Source organism: Lupinus angustifolius, chromosome LG17, assembly GCF_001865875.1.
Source record: "Lupinus angustifolius cultivar Tanjil chromosome LG17, LupAngTanjil_v1.0, whole genome shotgun sequence".
NCBI lineage: Eukaryota > Viridiplantae > Streptophyta > Magnoliopsida > Fabales > Fabaceae > Lupinus > Lupinus angustifolius.
Genome location: NC_032025.1, coordinates 3,016,017 through 3,043,478, shown reverse-complemented (window position 1 = coordinate 3,043,478; position 27,462 = coordinate 3,016,017). Strand labels below are relative to the sequence as shown.

Below are 27,462 nucleotides of genomic sequence, written 5' to 3'. Positions count from 1 at the left end.
GGAAGAAGAGTTGAAGATAGATTTGACCTCCTATAAAATCTTAACGTTTCCTAATGCAAGGAGCAGCTGAATCTCTAAATCTCCCTCCATCATCCTCAGCAAGGCCACATATGGATTTAAATATGAGCCTAACTGAGGAATAACAGAGAGATCAGGGAGTGGTGAGCCCCAAGTCAAACAATAATCTATAGATGTTTTCATTTGTTTTTTTCATCCTTCTGTTGCTTTTCTAATCTGGATTTGTTTTTCGTCGTGTTATACATTTCAACAATGTTTGATAGCTTGAATAGCTAAATGATTCATCTGCCAAAAGATCAACCTTGCTCAAGACTAATCATCATCTATATTTTCTAGAATTCCGATCCACGTTTACTTATCAGCATGTTTTAAGATGGAAAGACAATTTCATTTGTGTATTATTGTGTTGTTGCCTATATTATGGATTTTATTTCACTCAGAAAGGTATGATGTTATAATTTTTTTGGTTAACTAAAAATATCCTCTCACCCTATCTATAAGAAACTAATCAATTTTAAGATATGTGACCATCCATCCCAACTAATGTCACTTACAAAAATTGAACATTATGGGAATCCAATAGGCTTTAAATCACTAGACCAAGTGTAATTCAACAAAATTATGTTACAACAAACATGCAGTAATAAACAAAAATAAAGAAAGATATACCCGAATAAAAATAATATTAGAATTTGATTTTGGTACAGAAATAATATTAGAAATGAAAGTAATGGAAATTTTAATTTACTAAATGAATAATAAAAATGAAATTGGAGACGAAATTTCTCTTTGAAATGTTAATAGAATAAAGAAATTAAATTACGGGACAAAGCCACCAATTAAAATAATGACAAAATATACAATATGCAATTAAGCACATGAAGTAATCGTTTAAAACTACTAGCATAAAAGTAAAAACTGAGCGGTAAGGGAATAACAAAAGATTAAAATAAAATTATTAAAATAAAACTGAATAAACAATTCACTGATTGGAATAAAAATAAAAAAGAACGAAAAAATACAGTGTAAATTGCAGACAGATTTTATTATAGACATGCCAGTCCTTTAACCTTTATAGATTCATTATATACATATACTTGTTAAAACAGGTTGTCATTCAAATAAGAAATTGTACTAAATTTCAATCTTAGGCATCGAAAATATTAATACAACGTACAGTCCAATGATAATAATAACAATAATAATAGTAATAATAATAAAAATAAGAATAAATTATGATCTGGAACCTGCAATAATACAAGGCATGGAAGACTGTACAATTTTTAGTGGTCTCGAGTCCTTCTGGGCTTCAGTTTTTGCCAGTATCTGATCCCTCGTTCTTCTGACTATCTAGTATTATACTACAGTTGTTCATTGTGCAGGCATCAAGAAGACCATGGTTCCAAAGTTTGATCATAAATAACCTCCAACACCTGAAACAAAGGACATAATTTTTTTAAATAAAACAATTTAAATATAAAGAAAACAAAAAGAGAGATATTCTCTCTTGATCTCTCCAATCCTAATAATATTAGGGGGGAAATTCCATGAAATTAGAGTACAGGAACTACTGAGAAAATGAACAAAATCGAATACCAAAATAAAGCTGGAGATGAGATGAGCTCTTTTCGATGAAGCTTGGAAAATGCCTCACAGGCCCATGGAACATGACCATCAGCCAGAACCCTGCCATAGTAAAAATACATGAAATCAGCAATAGTTATGCACATGATATAGAATATTATTTATTCATCATACAATAACCAATGATTAAACTAGTGCCAACTAATTACCCGGAAAAGGAAACATTCGTTATGATAAAAGGTAGACATGTGTGAAATATTAAAATGGTGCACAACAGTAGTTACCTTTGTTTCCTCATAAAAGAGTTCCAGAGATGCATGACCTGTTTCTCATCTTTGTAAACATCCACAAAATCATCAAGCATCTGCAACATTGTGGTTCAACATTAAACTGTGTTAATTAGTATAACAAAGTTTGTTGCACCTGAAATATCCAACAGTAAACTCTCAAGATTTAGAGGAGCAACTCGGAAAGGGAAGGACCAAAATGAACTGGGAACTTTAGGAAGTGATAAGTTGATCATAACTTGAGCAAATTATAGTCCAATTACAAGTGAAATGATATACAAAATTTAATCCTGTTCTTGACTTCTTTCTACAAATGCGCCACAAGTAATAAACTGAATGCATCATTTTAAAAGATGGGAGGAAAAATAAGTGGGAAGAAGAAGAAAATTTTGAAAGGCTTTTTTGAGCTTACCCTTCGATCTTCAAGATCTGCAATGTCATCATCAACTTCATCTTCACTATCACGATCTGATAATACTTGTTCTAGTGCCATCGGCTTCATTTACACACAATAAAGCCAGAGGTGGGACTTAGAAACAAATCAATTATACTACCTTATTAACCCATTGATAAAGCATTAAGAAAAGATGTCTATTAACAGAAAAACCTTAACTATATGAAAAAACAAAAAGAATGATAGATCCATTTAAGCAAGAAGAAATGTTTCAAATGCAACATGTGTTAAGAAGGGAAACGTAAGGCCCTATTTTTTGTACAAATACAACAAATAGTATAGTGTCCTATAAATCCTACATGGTGTTAGTATTGCATCAAATACAACACAAGACAGTTCTCATATAAAAACGGAAAAATGTTGGTCAACGAGTCCCAAATGGAAAGAACAAAGGGTTTGGAGGAAGACAATTACAAGCTCCGTGAGCAATTAAAATGGGGGAAAACACCAGAGATACGAGGAGATAGTATCCTAAAAAATAAAGTAGTTAAGAGAAGGGGAGATGAGACAGAGGTATACATACTAAAAAGAAGAAAAAAGCTTTAACCAAAGCAAATAAACCAACCGAGGACTCTAGCATATGACAGATGAGTTTCATAACCAGGAGAAGGGAAAACTAGAAGTCCTTCAGTAAATCCAATGAGGATTAGCAGTCTAGCACCAAAGTCATGTATGACAGACGGATAGATGTTGAACATAAACAGGAATATTTTCTAGAGCAAAAAAATCACAAGAACCTGAAATTCACCTGTAGAATTATGTAATAGTCCATACATCAATCATGTTAATAAGTGCATAAGTCATTTGGTTTTAAGACAACTAATTCACCTGAACTCGGTGTGAGTGAAAGAACTGTCTCTTCTGCAGGAGCATTCGGCTGAAAAAGCAATTTTGAACAAAAAGTGAATCAAAATGCCCAAATCAGAACATACACAGATGAAGGATAAAATGAATAACCACTGGGCTCATTCATCTCAAACCAACCATGTATTCAAATTTCATGGAGATTACAAGATTTTAGAAACATTCATTGAAAAATTATATCTGATAACAGATGCCAATGGTGAGATAATAATGTATATAATGAGCAAGAAACTTGAATCACAGATAACATGGACATAACACAAAAGTTGTACAACCCAAACAACATCAAATAGTAAGGCATTCAACTTTGAATTAGTTTGTATTATTTCTGGACATATAACATGTTTTTAATAATTTAATATAACTCATGGTCAAAAAAAATTACCACATCTACAGATTACCCAAGTGACATAGATGCTAGTTAATTATATTTCATTAAACAAAAAACAACCAGAAAACATCAGTTAATAACAATAATAGCTCAAGAAGCGCTAGCCTTCATTTCAAACTGAAGTCAATATCTTCAAAACTTAAAATACAAAAAAAAAAGGACTCATACTTTTTTGAGTCTGATCGATCCATGTTTAACTTCTTCGTTTTAACAGGCACAGCAGGATCACTTCTATGTACTGATTTACTACATTCAGGATCCCCAGAAGACAGGGGCATGGCAATTGGAACACCTGGAATGTTGAAACTGGACGAGACATGCTCCAGGTAGTCCATGGTGCCAGGATGATCAGGATCAAATTTTCCTCCATTCTGCAAATTCTTCTGAATAGAAGATGTTCCAGACATATTCTCCCCTTTGTAGGAGAGGATATCTAGCAAAATTTATTAAATTTCAGTCTACCATTCAAAGAATTTATAGGTAATGAGTTATAATGATAAATGTCAACTAGCCTAAAAAAATTAGCTATATATAATCACAAAAGTCACTACAACAATTTTGTTACCATCATTCTTCTCTACAAAACCGGTGTGTGTGCCTTCTGGTGAATCCAACTCCAGGAACTTTACACTGGCACGCTTTTCATTTTGTGTAGAATCCTCTCGCTTACGTTTTCGAGGTCTCGAACTGCACAGTATGTTATTTGAAGTTGCTAATTGTCTTAAAATCATATGAATTGGTTATAGACTACTTTAAAGATATATACTTAACCAACCAGAAGAAGAAGGTTTCTGATTTTGGATTTTCTCCATCGGTAACGTTCTGCGTACAGATTAATACTTGTTAGCAAAATAAAAACTTAGCAAAAAAATCCATGCATTTCAAATGAAAACGGGAATTTGATCATACAGCCTTTCAAAAGAGAAGTTGTTATCACTAAAATGACAGACATAAGAGAAGTTTTTTATAGAAAGTTGTCTGACGTGTTATATATTAATGCAAGGTCATCTATAACCTGAATGCATAACTCAGCCTTCCCCCAAGGAATAAAATAAGCATTTAACACAACACTCAGCGAGAGGGGTGATAAAACTAAAATGATCTGCATCTGATCCAGGAAGATATGATGCAGATCCAATATTGAAATCAGTTGAGTCATGGTACTATGTCAGTTGAAATCATACAAAGATGTTCCTCAAATGTGGGAACCGAGTTCAATACCAACGAGGTATCAAGGAACCAAGAAAACCTCAACTGTCAAAATGAAGCTATGTTATCCAACAGCACGACGGAAACCAGATTCTATTAAATAAACATTTTATGACCCAGTCAAGAGAAGAGCTCTGTCAACAATGTTTTAGAAAAATAACAATGTACTATAAGACTGAATCATTATGAGTTACTTTTCTTTGTTTTTTAGTCACAGTACCCAATTAATTGCTTGAGAGTCTCAAGTGAGAATTGTTCTCATATAAAAATTGTGAGAGCAATAAATTTGGGTCATATAACCATATATGAACGATTGAGATTAAAATTAGTTAAAGCACATGATCACTTAAAAAGTCATGTGCATTTATTTTTTAATCTTGATTATTCAAATAAGATTCAATGGTCCATATTAATTGTTCTCATTTCTCCCAATAACAATTGCTCCCACTTGAGACTAATGATTTATCAACTGTAAATTTTTTGACAAATCAATAATCCCTAACCAAAATAAATCATTCACTATAAATCCAAACTAATAACATTCTACCTCCGATCTCGATATATCAATTTTTACAGAGACATTCACTGCTTGGTAATCTTCAGTCACCTACAAAACAGAGTAAAACTGTTTAAAAGCTATTCTTGAGGAATCAATAAGCAAAAGTTGATTTATAATTACAATTACTAACCCAGAATTCAAAATTGAATAGATCATGTGATGAGCAAAGATGAAACCGCAAACCCTGCACAAATAAACTAAATACTTTGTTAAACTGCCAAAGTGATCAGCAGGAACAAATATTAAATAAATAAGTATGAAAATAGGAAACAAAACAATCTATCATTGGGCCAACATGTGACACTTCAACAGACTAGATACTAAACATTTTAACAGAATATACAGCCACAAGATAGTGTGGCAGGATAGTAAACATATGATGTACTAAGCATTTTAACAGAGTATACAGCCACAAGATAATGTAGTGACCAAATCATCATTAATTTGTCCTGTTAGTTCTAGGTCAAACATGAAAATGATTTTCCTACAAAAGTTGAGCAAACTGAGACTTACATAAATTAGTAGACCCCAGCTGTATCCGATAAACAACTATATCAAAAATTTTACCACTTGAAAACAATATTACATAGACTCTACTATTCATATCAGAGAATGAGACAATAAAATACTGAAATTCAATATTTTTCCATGTCAAACAACAGGCTTCAATGTTTTCACTTTCTGCAACTTCTAACCTGTCATGACTCGTGACTGATGAGCCATCTCCCCTAAAAGTGGAAGTTGTTAGTTAATGGCATGTGAGTCCATGTCAAACAACAATTTTAAATGTTTGCACTTTCTGCAACTTAACCTGCCATGACTGATGAACAATCTCTCCTAAATGTTTAAGCTTTTAATGGAATGTGAGTGCTAGGGTATGTAGGTGCAAGTCACTGATCCATGCAAAATACCAGCTTTGGTTGCTAAGTGATTCGTTTTCCTATTAAATGAATAAAACTATTACTTAACTTCCTTTAGATCATGTTCCCTCTATATATTTTGCCTTGAAACACTTTTTTGTCAAATTTAGTTAAAGCTGGTAGTTAAAACATTATGAAAATTGTGTTTATATTTATTGAAATATATTGTATTATGTCATAAATGTACCCTAATTTGTAGAGAATTTTAGTGCCTTGTACCACTACACATACCTTATCCATGCTAATTAACACATGGATGGTTTTATATATCTAACACAATATAATCTAATAAATAAATAAAAATGACAACATCCTTCAAAATCAATAGATTAAGAATCAAATGAGCCATATAATAATACATCTGAAGTTTATACCTTAAAGCTTGCACACTGCACCAAACAAAATGGACAAGAAAAGTCTTCAGTCACTGCAAGTAATATATAAGTATGGTCAAAATCTTTTTCTTGTACACAACAGAATTTGTTACAAGAGAATAACAAAACAAGCATAAGACACAGAAAAAAGAAGTAAAAAAATTAGCTAAAAAGAACTGAATTTTCAAAATCTTATTCATCCAAGTTTATATGTAGAAGCAGCCATGCACTAGAGAATTTTCAACCATAAGCATCTAGAAGGATGTTTGGCATCAGTGAAAAGAAAAGAAAATTGATAAAATGTTGACACTTAGTTTGACTGCTCTGTGAAAACATGCTTATTATACGGAGGCAGTGATAAGATGCAATGTTGAGCCCTAGTTAATAAAAAATGATATACCTTCTGTCTTCCGAAGCATGTTGTAGCAGTCCCTATAGTTGAAAACCACAACTCCTGCTCTCAACCTATAAAACACCGAGCAGAAAATATTCACTACTAAAAAAATCAAAGAATATAACAAACCTTAAAACAAGATAAAGCATAACCCACAAGAACTTATTTCATTAATTGTTAGTCAGGCAAAATTGCAAAGATTACCAGCCTTTTTAATGTAAATTCTTCATTAAACCGGCTGAGACCCAGGTTTGATTGCCAGCACCGGAATTGTTTTTTGAGTTATGGAGAGTGGAAGTTGGGTGGTAAACTGCCAACAAGAGAATATATGTGTGTGTACTGCAAGCAAGAGTGCAACACAGTAACATACACTGCAGAGTTCTATGTGTGTGCTTATATTCAGAATATATGGTTATAGAAATGCTGCAATGATGGAAGACATCAGTTCATAACTTCATATGTACTTCAATTTACAGGTTTATCTAAAATGGTAAGGGATCGGGGAATTATTCTAGATCCTGGCCGGCCACAATTCATAAAAATGGGTTGTGACAGAGAAAAGGTACAAGCTAGCACACTGTTATATATTAACATATTAAGGTCCAAAAGGTGTACGATGGATGGAAGAGATGCACTTTGATCACTATTTATAAGCTCATGAGTCACAAGTAATGATATGAAACTATGAGAGCGGGTGATTGAACGCAGATTAAAACATAGAACCATTGAGGAAAACTGGAAAAGATCATGCAAATGCACCACTGATAGTGGAAGTGTGAGAAGACCAACTAAGCCCTAGTTAGAAAAGTTGATCAGATAGAAAATGGCCTATGGCCTACCAATTAGAAGAAGGGAAGATCAAAGAAAGAATTTAGGTGAAACCACTAGGAAGGATTTAGACCAAAATGGCCTATCGAATGATTTGATTTTTGAGATAAGACAGTGATACCTTAATTGTTCCTTTTGCCATTGACTGACAAAATCTAGAAATGGTAAATATTAAGTTTGATCATAAAATGGACTGGTTGCTCCTGCGAACTAATGAATTTTAATTTTTTTACTTCCTTTCCATTGTTGTTTTGTTTTTGTTTTAGGAGGATTTATGGTCCTCCCAAATTTACTTTTCTTCAATGAATTCTCCTTTTACCAAAAATGTAAGAGAGAGATGTGTAAAGGCATATTAATTCACAAATAAATATGGAGAATAAAACTTATATAGTAAAAGGCACATCCAATCCAATGTTTTCATGTTATTTAAAATTATTATTGTGATGAGAGTTTGTTTAGTTGCCTTTTCAATTGTTATTTTAATGAAGTGGAACTATTTGATTGGTAGTGCATAATAGGTGCATGCATGTGAAAATCTTTCTCTAAAGGAGTATTAATCCACAAATAATTAATGTCCAAAAGCCCAACTATTAACAAAGCACTTTGTATCAACACATGTATAAACTACATAGAAATAGTATCACAAATAAAGTCCTTCAGCAAACATGTTCATGAAACTAAAAATTCAATAGATATATAAAAAGGAAGCGAGTGTTACCTCCTTTTCCGCCTTGCTCTTATTTTATAGCGCAGACATCTACTAAGAAAAGAAGGCTGCAAGAGAAATTCATTACAAAGTACAATCAATTTACAGACACTTTTTGAAAATGTAATTTAGAATTTGCATTAATTTTAATAAAATGGAACACATGACCCGAGTTTTCGTCATATGGTGGAAAGGTCATAGGTTCGACCCGTGGAATCGGCCTCTTCCAAATTCAAGAAAAGGCTGACAACTATAGGCCTACATGAAAGCTACTACCTGCACATCATCTGCATTACTTCTAATAGCGATCTTACACTAATCACTTCAAAAGTTTTTAATTAAGGCCTCTAAGTTGAAGATTTCAAAAATCACTCACAGCAGAAAATCAAAAACAGCAAGATAAAAAAAACATAATTACATTATGAAGAGCACGGCGGTATAGAATATTGTAGAGTTCAACAGGCTTGCAATAAATCAAAAGGCTCTCATCAGCTTCAATTTCTTCGTCACCAGAACGGTGAGAATTTTGGCGGCACATGTTCACTTCCGTTAACGAATTTCAACCTGCAAAATACATGAGATGAGATAAAGTGATAATGAACATTATTGAGCTACCAAATATGATGATATGGGGAAATAAATAATGAATATAGAGAGATTTAGAGAAGCTTACGTTACGATTGTCGTTGACCTCGCCGGCGAGGAGGAGATCTGGTGGAGAATAAGGGAAGTCGTTGCAAAGTGGGGCCTAGCAACGCCTTGCAAATTCAGCGGATTAGGTAGGAGAAGGGCAACTATTGTTCACAGCCATAATGACCTAAGGAAATTTGTAGCCCAATTCAGTCCTAAACGAACTTTTGTTTTTTTAGATTAAATTACTCAAGCACCTCTAATTTTAATAAAATTACAGAGTAAATTGTATAGATATTTTTGAGTTTTATTGAAATTACATGAACTATCCACTTTTTTTAAAATTACACAAACTACTCCTAGTTATATATGTTATATTGACTACCTTGTAAGAGAGATAAATATACTTTCTTAAACAAAAAATCGTACCGAGTATGATTACGTTAAACAAAGTATGACATAGTTGAAGACAAGTCCAAATAGTATGAGAGTCAATATAAATTTACTATTTTTTATTCGTTACAAACTACATCTATAATTCTAATGAGGTGTTTAAATAACTCTTACGTTATATTATAACTAACCAAAAATAATGAATGAACATTGACTATTAAATTATTTTGACTTCTCTTCATAATATATCATAATGTTTGACTTAATTATACTCGTCTCAATTTTTTATTTAAGAAATTACACTTATCTCTCTTACAAGATCAGTGTAATGTATATATCTAATTAAAAGTGATTTATGTAGGTTCTAGAAAGATGTGAATGATTTATGTAATTTCACTAAAACTCATGAGATGTCAGCATAATTTACTCTCAAAACTATGCAAATCATTCATAACATTAACATTATACCTAACAAATGACCTGTTACATTGATCGTCATTACAGGGTTATATGCTTATTAAGTATAGAAGATGAGTGTAATTTTTTAAACAAAAAATATGTGTGTAATTAAGTTGAACCAAATATGGTACATTGTGGAAAAATTTCAAATCATATATGAGTCTATATTTCTTCATTATTTTTGGTTCATTGCAAAATACATCAATAATTCTACGGAGATATTGTTTAAATCACTCTTATACTATTTTGTAATGAACTAAAAATAATGAAGAAATATTACTCTTATACTAATTGGACTTGTTTCTAAAATATATTTTGTTTAGAAAAAAGATGTATATACATTACAAGTATGAGAGATTTTTACATTATCACTACATCATTCAATATTCATGTTTTATCATCATTGACTTTCTTAAATGATGATAGATGATGTAGTGTTTGTGTATAAATTTTTATATTGTTATTATATAGATATTACATTTTTTTGTTTAACTTAATTACACTCACCATAAGTGTTGTGAGAACCGGACCGGATGGTCCGAACGGTTTGACCGCTGATCGGACTTGAAAACGGCTCTGTATTGCAGTCTTAACCGAATGAGAGTTGAACTGCTTTGAACCGAGGAAATTATGCTCCAACCATGTTAAACCCGGTTAAACCAAATTAACCCGGGAAGTTAACCGGATGGTTTACTTAAAAATTAAAAAAAATGAAAGACTGTTCTAATATTTTTGTTTAGTACCCTCCAAAAAAAGATGAAGATGTTATTACTTCACTATAATTATACATAACTATTAATTATATAAAGTTTTACATTTATATATATATTTGTAGATAAAATTATTAATTATGTATGGATCACCCGGTCAGACTGGACGGTTTAACCGTTTAAACCAAATACGGGACCTCTGCCGGTTTGACGTCCGACTCGAGTTTCCCAACATTGCTCACCATCCATTTTTTGTTTAAAATATTATACTTATATCTCATTTAATTATAGTTGGTATAAAATATACATATAAATTATGAGTGATTTGTATGAAAGTAAAATAAAAAATTATGATTCGTATAATTTCACAAAAAAAAAACATAATATGAATATAATTTACTATATTTTTTATTATCTTCATACACTAATGAAATTTCACTGCTACACACCACTTTTAGCTACCAACAACTCACTAGATCTTTAAAAATAAGGGGAGACTTACAATAAAACAATTATAGGCACAAGTCAGACTTTTCTGTTTAATGTGTGTATTTCTTCACCATATTATTAAAATATAGGAGTAATCTTTCTGAAAATTGTGGTTACCTCTATCAATAATCACATCTTAGAGGATTCAATTTCTTCTTCAATGGCAAAAAATGGACTTAAGTTTAACTTACCTGTCAATCAACAAAACCTCTTTAGTTAGGTACAAGTTGTATATGAAAACAAGCTATTTATTTCAAACAAATCTATTTACTATTAATTGAGATAATATAATTAATAATATTTGAAGTTTAATTTTCATTCTTTCTTTTTGTATTTAGAAATTTCACAGACCAATCCATTCTTATTTTTTCTTCCTTAGTTAAAAAATTAAACAAGAATTGTGATTGTGATTGTCATTATCATAATATCGTTACACTCTTTCTAATCATCTCTACTTTGTTGGGGCATGTGGCATGTCATATTCTACTTATACTTAATAACCAGAGGACATGATAAGCATCTCTACTTTGTTGAGGCATAGTCTTTAAAAAGGACGTTATATTTTTTTTAAAAATAATTAAAGGCTAAAGCCATTTTTTTTCTTCAATTTCCCAAGAATAAGAGAGAAATTAGCCGGGAAAGTCTTGAATATGATTCCAAGATCAAAGGACAGATTTATATTTTTAAGCTATTCACTCCAAAGAAGTGCACATGCATGCAAACCATGAGTCCAGCTGGTATAGAACGAACAATGATCACTTATCCCAAAAAGTTATCGTCATCATGTCCTAAACTAATTGTATTCCAATAAATAACATGCATAAATTATTTTATACTTTTACGATTCTGAATTGAGACATCATTAAAATACTTAAATGAGATAGATAATCTTCATTCAGTATAGAAGAGAGGATATGACAAAAGCAACACCTTCTTTTTGAGGAACAATATCTTCATCTCTCACTACCTCCACTTCGAGGAGATTTAAATTTGTTAGCATGGTTAGATTCTTCAATAATGTTTTCACCTTTTCAAAATTATGATAAGCATTATTTAGTTTATTAATCCGATCACTTATAATATGTGCTTTCATAGGGTAAACATTTATTAAATAAGTGCTTGATTAAATTGTTTATCGTAAGCATGCCTTATAAGTTGACGTAATAAGAAGTAATCAAGTCATGACGATAAATTTGTGGGAGTTTTTTTCTAAGAAATGGCAGTTGTGTGTATATGTGTTTTTATTTTATTGTAAAAAAGACAATTACACTGAAATGTATTTTACTTGGGATAAAATATAAAATAACATAGAAATCAATAGTCCAGCACTATATAATAGTATATATGAAAGGCACTCCCATAATATCAACATAACATAATTAATTTATATCCACGTTCATAATAGTTTATGTTATGACCAGAAAACTGTGCAAATGTAATATTAATCATAATTTATAATCTACCGCGGAAGAGAATATTCTGTTGAATATCAACACCGCGTATCCAAATTCGTTTTACTAAAGTAATAGATAGCGACTTAAAATACTACAAAGAATCCATCTCGATTATATAAAGCAAGCACTTTAGATCTACAGTGTTTATAGTTTAATAAAGCTGGATCTTCGATCACAATTTAGTTTAGTGTGATCACTAATGAGTGTGAATAAGATAGGGGAATGACCACGTGACAAAGGAATCCAAAGTCAACTTACTGTTAGTTTAATTTGTGAGTAATGGTGTGAAAGAGAATAAAGTTAAAAGTTCTAAACATATCTTACTCTATAGCTTCAACTATGGTAAGTTGACTTTTTTATTAATATTATCATTGTTCTTTTGTGGATGAACAGTTTAGTCGGACAGGATATTTAGGCAAAAATTCTTTTGGATGGAAGTTGACTTTGACCTGCTGGTAGAAGCATCTAATTTTTTTTCTGATGATCAAGTTAGTATAAATATATTGATAGTGGGAAGTAGAGGATATATCCAGAGAATAAATAATGAAGGGATAAAAATGAATAGTGATGCTTCTTAGTAAGGAAGACTCATATTTATAGTGATTGAGATAAATAACGTAGATCTGGAGGGTATTGTTGACCTGAACGACCATTCTGGATTGTCAGGGGCTGTTTTTCTCGTGTCAGGTGAATTTGACATGCCCACACTTTATGTGTAATTGACTTGTTGCCTTTGGAAGGTCTTGTAGTCTTATTGTAGTCTGTTTTTGTCACGTGGTAGGATGGTAGGTGAGATTTGCAAGCGGCATGGTAAGTGAAAGTGATCTCAAATCCAGTCTGGTGAGTTCGTTAAATGAGTTTGTGGAGTCTCGTGACTGACCATACCCAGGCCTTAATCGGTCGGGAGGAAGGACATTCCGGACAAATCACAGTCACGTTTATACTTATTTTATTATTTGAGTTTAAATATTATATATAATAAATACATTGTTAATAATTCATTTGTATTACTTATATTTAAATGTTTACAGTAATTAGATATGGAAGATAAATAACTTAATAATAAAATAAAAAACTGTTATAGAGTTAATATATGCTTCTTTTCTCTATTTTGTTTGGCAATATTATGTAAAAATGATAAGTTACCATGTGACATCCTTTAACCAGAAGCCTCTCATGTACAATATTAGACTTGAACTAGAATTCAACTGTACCCGGTGGCATCATCAGAACGTTAAATGTAATGTACTAGGTACTTAATAGTTTATGGTATTAGAGACTTATCTCGATTTGATGAAAATACGATATATAAATTAAAAAAATTATTATTGAAATGAGATAACATATGAAGTATAATATCATACAATAAATCTTTGTTAATTTGTTGGTATATTAATACTAGGAAAGTTTGACAAATAAAAGGTAGACCACAAGCATAGACAAACATAAGATGTCTAAAGCTGAGATTTTTTTTCCGTTCTCTGAATTTTGGCCTTTGACACAAGTAATTGACTTGAATAGTTCTACTTTCTGTGTTCAGAGTTCAAACTCTTTGGCTACCACTTTATTTGATCAAACTTTTGGGCCTAATCTGAAATGTTTATTGTAATGTTGCATGTTTGAACTATTATTGAATTCTGTTAAATGTAAAAATGATTTATCAAAAGTCCCTCTTTGAGCAGAATGGAGGAAAACCCCAATCGTGACATTAATTTAGAAAAAGTAATGTCGTTTTGATTTTTTTTTAGAAGACAGGATTTTCAATATCTTATTTGTATACTATCTGAAATGCTGTGGCGTTCACATTTCACAATATAATAACCTAACCGCGTCTCTTTCAGGTATCACCGTGTTTCTAATATCTAATACTATATCTCCCAGATTACGAAAACAAGAAAGTAGTAATTTAAATAATCATTAAGACCCACCTTCAAATACCACTTTAAATACACCCCTTTGATCTATACAACAACTTGGGTTACATTTCTTCATTGACGTTGTCTTCATCTGATAGCTCAAGCTCTCATTCATTAAATCTCAACTACTCTTTTGCGATTTTGTTCATCTTTTAATTAATCAACACTATGATGATGCAGATGAGCTCCGCCGCCACCGTACCAGCTCACAAGTTTCAGTTTCAAGCAAGATGTCCAAGCTTCAGATTCATATGCCAATCCTCCTCCATCAAACCACCGTCAACCACCGACTCCACACGGTTACACCTTTCCAACCTCAACAACATCCTAGAGAAACAAAACCCTCTTAGTATCCCCACCACCAAACAGCAACAACAACCGATCCACAATAACGAGTCAAAGGATAATAACAAGAAAGGAAGAAGCATGCTTGAAAACCTCAACCTTGGAGGACTATGGCCGGAGATGAGAGCCGCCGATGAAATGTCCCCCGGACACCTCCACCGCCTGCAGAGGCTGCTCTCAATGACGGCGGAATATTCTCCAAGAAACGTTATCGGAAGCAGGTGGATGGAATACCACGGAAGCAACGATTGGAAAGGGATGCTTGATCCCCTCGATGAAAATCTCCGGCGAGAGGTTATCAGGTACGGCGAGTTTGTTCAAGCAGCATATCACGCTTTCCACTCAGATCCCGCCATGTCACAAACGGAGCCACCAAAGAAAACCCATCACGTGGCATTATCTGACAGCTCATACAAGGTTACAAAGAGCCTCTATGCCACGTCATCTATTGGGTTACCCAAATGGGTGGATGATGTTGCTCCGAGTTTGAGTTGGATGACTCAGCGATCTAGTTGGGTTGGATACGTCGCCGTTTGTGAAGACAGAAGGGAAATTGCTAGAATGGGAAGGAGAGATATTGTGATCTCTCTTCGTGGAACTTCCACGTGTCTTGAATGGGCCGAAAATGCGAGGACCCATTTAATTGACATATCAAAAAATGATTCAAAAGCCCAAGGAAAGCCCAAAGTTCAGTGTGGGTTCTTGAACCTATACAAGACCAAAGGGGCTCACGTGCCTAGTTTATCAGAATCAGTGGTGGAAGAAGTGAAACGACTAATAGATATTTACAAAGGTGAAAAGCTAAGCATAACGGTTACAGGACATAGCCTTGGTGCTACACTTGCATTGTTGGTGGCTGATGAGATAAGCACGTGCAGGCCTGATGTACCACCAGTTGCTGTTTTTTCTTTTGGTGGGCCTCGTGTGGGTAATAAAGCCTTTGGGAATCGTATTACCGCAAAAAATGTGAAAGTATTAAGAATAGTGAACTCTCAAGACGTGATTACTAGAGTCCCGGGTATATTTGTTAGTGAAGAGCTTGAACAAAAAATTAAGAACTCTAAGGTGAATGGTGTGGTGGATATGTTAGAACAAAACACACCATTAGGATACTCACATGTTGGAACTGAGCTACGTGTCAATACTAAGATGTCGCCATACCTTAAGCCCGATGCTGACATGGCTTGTTGTCATGACTTGGAGGCTTACTTGCACTTGGTGGATGGGTTCATAGCATCAAATTGTCCATTCAGGTCAAATGCCAAGAGGAGTTTGGCTAGATTAATGCAAGATCAAAGCTCTAATGTAAAAAAGTTATATATTAGTAAGGCAAAAGGCTTGACCGTGAATTTCAAGCGACAAGAATCCATGTCTATGCCTACTTGTTTGCCTAGTCCATCTTAAATGAAACTCAAATGTGAATATATGCACAGTTACATATAAACTATGTGTTATGTTTGTCTAATGTTTGTGTATAATTTTCACCATCTTGTCACGCTGGAAGGACATATAGTACAAGAAGTGAATTAACCGAAAATGAAAAACTATGAAGTATTAAAACTAATCCACAAGTATATCACACCTTTTTCATATAAGTAACTCTGCTTTGTTTGAACAGAAACAAATAAACTACTTTGTTTGAACAAAAAAACAGAGTTTGAGTATAATTACTTCCTTCCTCTCTTCACTACATATCTATATTTATTTCATATTAAACTATAATATTAAACTTTCCACGATGGACTTCAGTCGGTTTACCATATTACAATAATCCATATTGTTCTTATTCTAGTGAAGTATGGTCTGGTCGGATTCTAGTCGTTAGAAAGTCATCTTAATATTGCTTGAGATATACTTGAGAATGCCTGGGGAGGTAGTAGAAAATGTTCTTTGATGCTCAAGTTACTATTTAAGAAAGGTATGAGAAGAGAGAATATAGAGTGCAAGAGTAAGTAAGAGAGAGTTAAGATCAAAATTTACTTCCTTATGGGAGGAGTCCCCTATTTATAGTGGAGGAGTGCATGAAATATTCCATAGCAATTATTGTTGGTCTGATCGAGCAACTTGCCTTGTCGAGTATGTTCTAGACAAGTAGATGTTGTTTTATCTGCCAGGACCATAATCTACAAAATAATTGGTGTATGACGTGTTATGGGTTGAGTAGTCATATTCTAGGTTTGTGTTTGTCGTCTGGTAGGAGGTGGGTGTAGTGTGCATATGGCATGCAACTTGTGGCAGAAGTGGCCATCGTAGTGTTGTTTGGATCTTGTTTGGGTTAATGACTTACCTTTTTGAATTGTCTAGTTGTCTAGTCAATATTCGAAGTTGCTCATAATAAACTTGCCTTGTGCCCTAAGTTGATAATTGTAGCTCTTATCTGACCATGTGTTTTGGACAAATATCAAAAAAGTATCTTTCAAAACTAAATTTGGGAGCACATGTGTTATCCCATACTTTGTGTCACTCCATGTGCCATGCGCTTGTGAATGATCAGACAATACTTAATAATTAAATTTTAATTTGAATATATTTTTTCTGACCAATCACAAACTCATGGCACATGGAGGAGTGATACAAAGTGTATGATAGCAGATGTGTACCCACTAAATTCAAAACAAAAAGTGGTTTCTAAATTGAATCAGTAACTTCCTAGTAGTGCGCATTTCACAAGAGTTTCTTAATGTTAATTATAATTATATACTTTTATCACATGCACAAAATGAAATAAGATGCAAGGATGTGAGCCTCTAACAAATTCGTTATACTCTAGTTGGTTAAGATATTCAGTTCTCTCATAAAAGGCTCGGGTAGAAGTCCATAGAGTGGAGTTAATTATTTTTGTAATTTTCTTTTGTTCACTACATTAAAAAACGGCACTTGAATGAGATGAAGTGTTTTTGGCATATCATTTGTAAAACCAAATTTTGGTAAAGATAAATTTCATAAAGTGTTTATGTTGGAATATGTGATGAATAAAAGTACTTCGAAAAGTTGAATAAGACTCTGCCCTTCCTCATTGCTTGGTTTGGTTCATTCATGGACTCACAAATGGTTTAGTTTTATTAGGTCCAGGCTTGAGCACGAATTTAAAAATTAGACATAGTTAAGATTTAGAATCGATCCGAACTTACCATTCATATGATCACCAATCACTTTTATTTATATTTGTTTATTCAATTCTACACAGAGTAATAACATCTATATAACTCAATTTAGATAATACATTTTGTTGCAACAACTTATTCACTATTTAATTTCATATTTTACATCGTGGTTTCATTTGTTTTTGTTAATTATTTAGAACATTATTTTGCTAATGATTCAATACCATCATGCATAAATTAGTTGATAGGTCATTGAGTCCTTAATATTTTCATCATATAAATATATGTAAATAATTAACAAAAATATCTATAAATATATCATTTCATATGTCAAATTACATATTCATAATAAGAGATAATATTGAGAATTTTTTTATCTAAAATTACAATATATTAATTTATCATTTATAAGGTCGAATTTAGGTTCAAAAATTAACCTGAGCAATGTCTAGGGCCTGCTTAGCCTTCAGGTCTAGGGTCAGGTTCAAAAAATAGCTTAATCAATATTTAGGTTCAAGTTAGGAAAAAACCTTATCCAATCATCGTCATCCTATTAAATACTTATGTGAACCTACCGGGGTGGTTTGCTATTCGGTACACTATTCTTGCGTGAGAGTTAATTAGACTCACAAAATAACACTTTTATATGAATGTCCACATTTTGTGCATAATTATAGGTGAAATGTGTATATGTGTATGGAATTAGTGTTTGGGCCGAATTTGTGTTTATTTTTTGTTTATGATTTTTTATGTATTTGTGTTGGATAAAAGAAAGAGGAAAATGATGAATATGGTGGCGCCACAAGCTTTCCCAAGAACCGTGGGCCCCATTTGGCTCACATTATACCCTCATTCTTAAAGAAAATTCGTCCTAAAATTTAAGTCATCATCTTCTCCTGGATCAAACACAAACTTCTTCATTTGTGCATGAAATTTCTTTGCACATTCATCTTTGTGCACTTCCTTAATAAATACATTAGTATAATGAGAAACATCATCTTCATCTCCTAGATAAAAAACCAACCTCTTCAATTATCCTGGACATCTCTTCACATATTCATCATGACTTATATTTGTAATGAATAATTCAGTAACAAAACACACACCAGTGATCTTTTTTATTGGAAAAAATGTGTCTCCTTAGAATTGAATCATCATCACATATCCTTCGCTTCAAAACATCAACATAACTCAAAGACACAACTTGATTCAGATCAATGTAAAAATAAACCCCCCGTAAGGGGAAAATATCAAGTGGTTCTTCCTTAAGCAAGAAGCCATCAATCTCTTATAAAAATTGTTTAACAAAAATTGACAAAGAACTTTCAATAAAGAGGTTAGTAACTAATTGTGGTAGGTTGAAGGACTGCTTTGAAATCAAAACATCTCCATCCTTATTTTTTTGTGTAAGAAAACTTTTTTTCTTTCCCTTTCCTTATTTTTTTCTTTTCTATAAACTGTTTTTCACTTTCATTTTCACACTTTTTTTCCTTCCTTTTCAAACTCCTTGTCTTCACTTTTATTTTTATATACTTTCTACACAACCTTTCTTTTCTCTTCTCCTCCAATTTTTCTCTCAACCTATGTCGATCTTTATTTACTTGCTTAGGAGATAATGGAGACAACATAACCTTTTGGTTCTGATGTAAAAATGTGAACTTATTTGAAAAACAATCATGCATGGTTCTTTTATCAAATTGTCATGGATGATCCAAAAGTATATGGTTGGCCTCTATACGAGCCACATCACAAATAACCACATCTTCATACTTACCTATGGAAAAAGGAACATGAACTTGTTTATTGACAATTATTTCTCCAACCTCACTTAACCATTGAAGCCGATAAGGAGTGGAATGTGGTCTAGTAACAAGATTTAGTTTTGAGACTAATCTTGAACTAACCATGTTGGCATAGCTGCAACCATCAATTATCAATAAGCATACCCTATATTGGACCAATCACCTAAAGTGGAAGATGTTTTCCCTCTAGTTCTCCTCATGATTCTTTACTGGGCTCCCCAAGAGCCTTCTCACCATGGATATTATTTCAGACTTTCAAGATAGAAGTGGCTATGATACAACTTGATGTGAATCTCCAAGAGTGGTTTACTTTTCTATACGACCGTTCTTGCCTGAGGATCAAATGGACTCAGGGAATAACACTTTTATATGAATGTCCATGTTTTGTGTATGATTATAAGTGAAATATGTATGGAATTAGTGTTGATCGAATTGGTATTTATTTTTTGTTTATGAATTTTTATATGTTTGTTTTAGATAGAAGAAAGTAGAAAATGATCAAAATGATGGTGCCACAAGAATAACAGCTTGATAAGTCAGGGAAGTTTGTCACAAGGAAAGATCATTGATAAGAACTAAAGGTAAGACGCCACACTAACACTGATAAGCATATAGGAGCAAGACTCAACTAACAAGGATTTATTCCAAACAAATTCAAACTTATTATTTCATGAGAAAAGACTTACTACATATAGTTTTGTTGCTGCCTATATGGCTCCACGACAATTGCGCAAAATAAACACATTTTATTGACATTAAGACAATAAAAATCAGGTAATGGTTGATTATAATCAGCCCCAACCCCGCACGAAATTACCTTACAAGATGTTATTATTTCGAATTCAATAATAACTACATATAGAAGGAAACAAATAAATCTTTCTTAACTACAATCATGATTCCCTTGAATTTGAACTTGGATGGTTTGATGATGAGTCAAACGGCCAAAGATGTCCAAGTTCAATGTATTTCCTCAAAAAAGAAACAATACCACACTCTTAACTTCATGGTAGTCATGTAAGAAAATTGTTTAAGACAATCATAACTCCTTTAACATATAAGTTAACTTTCCATACACCTCATAATGTTGATTGTACATGCCATAAATGTTGTGGTTCGTATTCAAATGATTCCCTCCAATAAGGCAATAAAGAAATTTTCATACCACCTTTAAGTATTATTTTTGAATGTTATTACGCCTCTTTCCAAAAAAGGCAACAAATCATTTATCTTCCTCTTTGATCCACACACCTCCTTTGGAAAAAAAAAGTAAGTGATTTCCTTTTTAAATCACATGTCAATCCTCAAATAAGGAAAATAAATCATCCTCTCTTAAGTTACTATGTCAATCCAACAAAAGAGAAAATGAATCATTCAATATGTCTAATCCTAGAATGAAATAATTTCCCCCACACACCTACTCCAAAAAAACAATAGTTCTTTAAGAATTACAATACTTTATTATCTAATACAATAGTAAAAAATATCATAAATTAATTGGGACAAAGGAATTCTCTTTATTAGATATAATAACTTAAAATTTTGTCATACTTTTCCAAAAACTGTGACCCCAAATGGCTCACACCAAATACACACTAATAAAGTTTTATGACATTAAGTTTAATCTGTTAAACTTTTCTGTATGATATCATATGAATAATAAATTATATATAAATTAATAATTATAAAATTAACTTTGTTTAAATTTTAATCATCTATCCAATTCACTTCTCCTATTATTCTAGTTTATGTGAACCAAGTTTAACACAACAATTTTCACGGTTTAGTGTAATTTGTACATAAGGGGGAAAAAAAACATGCAGATCGAATGAGAGTATATACTCTATAATAATAACAATAATGGCAGCACCTTCCATGAAAAGTCATGAAAATGTTCAAAGTGAAAACAAAGTTGTACCCATTCCAAGTAAGGCATTCATTCAAACAAATTACTTGCATCCCTCCCACTCTCACAATCCTATTCCGATTCTTTCTCAATCTTCCCACTATCTGCAAAATCCAATAACCTCAAAAAGATGCATAGGTCATCATCTTCACCTTCATCTCTATACTCCAGCTTCAAACCCAACAACATAAAAACCGACATCGACCAAAACCTATTACCCACATACGATCCTCTCTCCCATGTTGCACAAAAGGAACAACATCGTCTCAAATCAGCTCAGAAAGCTATCCACCTTATCCCTCTTCTCGTTCTTCTATGCGCTATTATCCTCTGGTTCTTCTCTTCTCCTCTTCCTCAAACCTCTGAATCAACCAATTAAGGTTTCATTATTAATAGTTTGTACTTTTATTTGGTTTATAAAAAGAATTGGATGTATGATTTAAAAGTGTAATAGAACAATTTCATTCTCTTTTACTCTTCGATTGCTTTTGAGTTATTAAGTGAACTGATCTAATTTTTCTACGTATTATATGGACTACAGGATTTGATGGATGGTCAATTTCAGATTCAGCCTATGGTTAATATGTTTGTTATAGACACGAGAGATTCATGGAGTTAAGAGTGAAAAAGATGAGGTCAACTGAAGTTTCTATTTCATTTTGTGAAATCGTTTATGATTCTGTTTTCTTTGTATCAATTAGCTCAGATGAATCAATTTGATTTTAAACGAACAAAAGAAATTAAGAAAATTGGAGTTGTTGTGTGCCACAATTCCAGCACTGAAATTCAGATTTTTTTATCAGATTATTTCGAAATAGATTATTGTATGTTTCTTGATTCAGAATCTCCAATTCCAAATTTTCAACTTTATTGCTTTTGCTATATGAGAGTGCCGCATCTATTTGGGTGCTATCATATAGCATTGTAAAGTGTAAACCACCTCCATCGAGCAACCCTTTTCAAAATTTCAAAGGGTGCGGAGTTAGAATCGGTTCTAACCAAGGACTCTTGTGGTTCAGAAGAATTCAGCTGCAGTAGAAGCAAAGTAGGAAAACTCAAATTTTAAGTGTATCTGAAACTCTTGATGCATACTCACTGCTTGATAGCACTGAGGTATTATTTCCCACAAACTAATGAACATAGACAACATAAACCTAATGATACAACCATTCAATCTCCACTAACAATAGGCTTAAGGCTTAAAAAATGGGTAACAGGGACATGAAAGTAATTAATGTACTAGGTTTATAGCAAGTAACATATTGGAATAGTAATGAGCAATCGAGCATAAGCATTTCTCTTTACATTGATTAAATGCAGTATACTTAGTATAGTATATTGAGCAGAAGTGAAATTCCTTATCTTTTGACAATATCATCTGCTTTTCTTTTTCTGCTTTATAGACTCTCACAAGTGAAATTTGTAAATCCCAGCAATGGCCCAAGTCTGAATAGCTTAGGTATGACAATTGTTTCTCACAGAACACACCACTGGGTTCTCCCACTACACAAGGGAACCCACGAGGTTTGCAAGTATGTTCAGTGGAAATGCACGAGGCCATCTTTCACTGCCATATGACCTTTGTGCTCCTTCGACAGAAGGGTCTTTAGACTTGATGGCTCCTGCAAGCTTTTTAGCACGGACCACAGCATCCTCAAGTGCACAACAGGCACCTTGCCCAAAATTGGAGTGACCTCCTGTCTAAGCAGCACTTGTTTAAGCATTTCCAGACCAAAGACTTGGGGCGTTTGTGTTACTTCTTTGGGATTGAGGTGGCTCGATCAAAGTAAGGTATTACTCTTTCTCAAGAAGTATGCTCTTGACATTATAGAAGAGACAAGATTTCTGGATTATAAACCATTGACATCCCATTGATCCTAATGTGAGACTCGTGCCCGACCAGGGTGAGTCCTATCCCGATGAAGGTAGATACGGGAGGTTAGTAGGAAAACTAAATTATCTCGCCATGACCATACCTGATATATCTTTGTTTAGTTAGTATTGAGTAACTTTATGAACTCCCAATGTGATAGTCATTGGCATGCAGTTGTTCGGATCCTTAGATGATCACCCAAAAAGGAAATTGTTTATGCAAATCGAGACAGAGCAGTGAACAAGCATCTATGAACATTTTATGCTAAAACCTCATGATAACATGATTTGGATGAGAGTATTTTGGTTTAGAGCAAGATGAAAAGTTAGCTCTATATCTGAATTTGTTGCATTGCATGGACAATGAAAGCCAGATCTCCTTGAAACTGCTGTGATAAGAATCAAACTATCTGTATGCGCTGGTTTGTAGTAATAGTAGTCAGCTACCACACTAAAATAGTGAAACATGATCACAAATGGAACCTTTTAGACAAGAAACTGATTGGAGAGCCGAATGAACATGTGTAATCTGCTTGCTGATTTACTTCTAAATGGGCCTAGAGTATATGAAAAAAAATGAAGTAATGATGTGGCTACAGTCAGAGCCATTAACTTCACATTTTTTATCATTATATTACAAGCCAAATATTGGAGCAAATGTTATCTTTCCTAATCTAGAAGTGGCTCAGATGCTGGCTCTGCAAAAGACCCCCAGTAAGTCAAGTAGGTGTAGATACATTATAAGTGAAGTAGTTCTAGACACAGATAAGTTCAAAACTCATTCTCGTGACTGCTGACTCTTCTGTATTTTGCACTAAACTTAACTTCATTTACACTAAAATTGACACCTAGGCCACACATACTCTTATTCATGTACTGTGAACTTATATCATTTCTGAAGTATGAAATATCTTAATACAACTTGTAGTCGCACTGTCTAAATGGGTATCTAATTTCAAGTGCTTAAAATAAATTAAAATAAATGAAAGCAGAAACCCGAAGTCCCTGACCAAGACAAAGCAAGTTGCCATAAAACTTCGAAAGTGATTGTCTATATGATTTGGTTCCTAATTCAGTTTAGAATTTCAACAAGTTATTTAGAGACAGGGTAAGGTTTAGAGTCTCACATAAAATATTAACTGCTTTACCAAATAAATATAGGCTAACATTAGGAAGGTACCACATTGATTAAAAAATAAACGCAAAAAGCAAAATGAAATGAAGCCACCATTACGTATACGAATATGAGTAAATGTTTCACTTGGGTTTCGTTATTTAGCTAACCATCATGCCTAAACACTAAAGCTCATGAAACACTTGAAAAGTTCAATTCGTGTCTGGGCCCAGTACTTGAGGCCCAAGAAAGGTAAAATTGGCGGAACGGATAAGTGTGATTGCTTCATCGTTGTGGTTGGTACTGTTCTCTTCTTCCTCGTATGCTCATGGCTTCTTCCCAACTCCTTCTTCAGGTTTTCTCCTTAATGAAACCCATTGTTATTATTTTAATTTTATCTTCTTTTATGCATTATTGATTTTGGAAAATTGCAGCAATTTGCGATACCACAATACTCCAACCTATGTTCCCCTCCCATTGGGAAGTTGAGTTTCGTTTCCTCTTGTAGCACCTCTCGTAACATTCCCTTCACCTCAATTTCATGGAGTCACAATGTTAAAAAACATAGGCCTCATTTTGTAGTTAGAGCTGAGTCTCAACCCCAAGAAACTACCGAAAATGTTGAAGAAGAAGAAGAAGAAAAAAAAGAAGAACAAGTTTCGGATCCCAAGCCAGCAAGACAGCCTCGTGTCAAGCTTGGAGACATAATGGGGGTAGTTTTCTCATCACATTTTCTTATTTCATGATCTTTTAATTACAACATTGCAACATAATTTCATTAAGTATTTCAAGTAAACCGAAATGTTTATACTTAGAAGGAACATGATTTAGACGGAAGTGAAATTGTGATGTGTTTCATTTAATAGGGAAGCAAATAACCTAGCAACAAAATTTGTTTTTTGTTGTTGCTTGGATTGGTAAGTTGGTGACTTGTATTTGAGTGATATAATGTACTGTATTGGTACTAGGTATATATGTGGTAATGTACTGTATTGGTACTTGGTATATATGCGGTACGAGCATGCCTACCATTTTAGAGCACCCCAGCATTATAGTTGCCCCTACAATCCTTTGATAATGAAATGACTTCTTTTGTGATAATATGCTTTTATGTTGATGATGAAGTCTAATAATATAACCTATTCGCTACTGTGAAGATTCTGTTTTCAAGTTATTAAAGCTTAATGTTTTTAGTCTGTAATTAGCTTTCACTCTCCGGGTCCTTTTGAAATGTGTTGTAACATTTTGTGTCAAAATCAACCAGTGAGTTATGGATGAACTCTTAAATGCATGTCGTTATTCATACAGATATTGCATAAGAGGGCAATTGAGGCATCGGAAAAGGAGAGGGCCACTCCAGATATTAGGACCGGAGATATTGTGGAAATCAAATTGGTAATTTTTTTCTCATATGTTGTTTTTAATATGGTGCCTGAGATGACATGAATTGTATGGTGATGTACTTTTGTCCCATTTCCAGGAGGTTCCTGAGAATAAGCGTAGGTTGTCCATCTATAAAGGTATTGTTATCTCAAGACAAAACTCTGGCATTCATACAACTATTCGAATCCGAAGAATTATTGCTGGTGTTGGGGTTGAGATAGTCTTTCCAGTGTAAGTTTCGTCCTTTCTGAAACTTAATATTTAGAGACTATTTATTGCTGTGTATGCAATTGTTGTACTAGGGTATACAATTTTTCAAACACAGACAGAAATTTGGGATTAACTATCAAGTATAATACCTGCATTATGTTGCTGGTTGTGTGCAATTACTGGTAAATGTCAAATTATTTGGTAATTGGTTGTGGGCTACGAGGACTGGTAGAATCCATATGCATCTCAGATTGTTACAAATTGGATTCACCCGTTTCCATTGCAGACTTGTAACTTGTGAGAAAAGCATACCCTATTTATTCTGTATTATTTACTATCTCATTCTGAAATATCTTTCCTCCCTCTGAAAGTATGGAGAGTGAGATATCCATATCTGATTCAAGGTGGCTGTCGTCTGCTGCTAAACATGCAATGCTTGTCTGCGTATCTTGTCTTCAATCAATGTTGTATAATAAGAATTTATGAGAGTATCATTTTAAGATCCGAATTTATTTATTCAAAGTAGCCAAAGTGTTTGCTTATTAAGTTACCCATTGGTAGTTAAGATCAGAGTAATTTTTCATATCTGTATCATATATTATGAGGTGTTTACCAGATTTTTATTGTGAGATACTGTCTTCTATGATGCTTATTTTCCTGCCACAGTTACTCACCAAACATCAAAGAAATCAAAGTAGTGAACCACCGTAAGGTCCGGAGGGCACGATTGTACTATCTACGTGACAAGCTTCCCAGACTCTCCACTTTCAAATGAGATGCCAGTTACCCTCTTTTCACATTCTAAATAGTATGCTGAAATGGCAGAAGTGATTGCTGGACCATATTTTGTATGTTTCTTTTTGTTGTGTTGTAGAGTATGTAATTTTTATTCATTCTAATGTACTCTCCGTGATATGAAAATAAGTGTAGTTGCCCTGGATAAACTTGAGAACTTTGATGTTTCTTCTGCATTATTCTGTAATTATTTTATGGTTGAAAGCCAAATACTGAAGAAATAGTGCATTGCTAACGTTGCCATGTCCGAAGAGTTTATATTGAGAACTTATTTGGTTTTATCATATACACA

General features: G+C 33.2%; 3 protein-coding genes and 1 long non-coding RNA gene across 9 annotated transcripts; 2 read left to right on the top strand and 2 right to left on the bottom strand.

The window, feature by feature from the left end:
* LOC109331843 (polycomb group protein EMBRYONIC FLOWER 2-like) lies at positions 1,324-9,432 on the bottom strand. 5 transcript variants are annotated; one of them, XM_019566595.1, is made up of 15 exons: positions 9,262-9,432; positions 9,007-9,152; positions 8,601-8,656; positions 7,061-7,125; positions 6,661-6,713; positions 5,497-5,550; positions 5,355-5,414; positions 4,365-4,420; positions 4,164-4,285; positions 3,761-4,031; positions 3,172-3,220; positions 2,302-2,385; positions 1,887-1,966; positions 1,615-1,704; positions 1,324-1,451 (listed from the first exon to the last, which is right to left on the bottom strand). In XM_019566595.1, the coding sequence occupies exons 2-15, from the start codon at positions 9,124-9,126 to the stop codon at positions 1,328-1,330; spliced, it is 1,284 nt and encodes a 427-aa protein (XP_019422140.1). In that variant the 5' UTR covers positions 9,127-9,152; positions 9,262-9,432; the 3' UTR covers positions 1,324-1,327. The 5 variants fall into 5 exon arrangements, with proteins under 5 accessions (XP_019422140.1, XP_019422141.1, XP_019422144.1 ...); XM_019566596.1 differs by having other exon boundaries at positions 9,267-9,432; XM_019566599.1 differs by having other exon boundaries at positions 4,374-4,420; positions 9,262-9,431.
* LOC109331640 lies at positions 10,693-26,619 on the bottom strand. Its single transcript, XR_002105820.1, has 3 exons — positions 26,510-26,619; positions 19,859-19,862; positions 10,693-10,703 (listed from the first exon to the last, which is right to left on the bottom strand). It is a non-coding gene; the product is annotated as an uncharacterized LOC109331640 (long non-coding RNA).
* LOC109331638 (phospholipase A1-Ibeta2, chloroplastic-like) lies at positions 14,689-16,443 on the top strand. Its single transcript, XM_019566266.1, has one exon. It carries the CDS (start codon positions 14,808-14,810, stop codon positions 16,386-16,388), a length of 1,581 nt encoding a protein of 526 aa, XP_019421811.1. The 5' UTR covers positions 14,689-14,807; the 3' UTR covers positions 16,389-16,443.
* On the top strand, positions 25,028-27,454 carry LOC109331639 (50S ribosomal protein L19-1, chloroplastic-like). 2 transcript variants are annotated; one of them, XM_019566268.1, is made up of 5 exons: positions 25,028-25,137; positions 25,217-25,495; positions 26,091-26,177; positions 26,263-26,396; positions 27,042-27,454. In XM_019566268.1, the coding sequence occupies exons 1-5, from the start codon at positions 25,105-25,107 to the stop codon at positions 27,148-27,150; spliced, it is 642 nt and encodes a 213-aa protein (XP_019421813.1). In that variant the 5' UTR covers positions 25,028-25,104; the 3' UTR covers positions 27,151-27,454. The 2 variants fall into 2 exon arrangements, with proteins under 2 accessions (XP_019421813.1, XP_019421814.1); XM_019566269.1 differs by having other exon boundaries at positions 25,048-25,137; positions 25,220-25,495.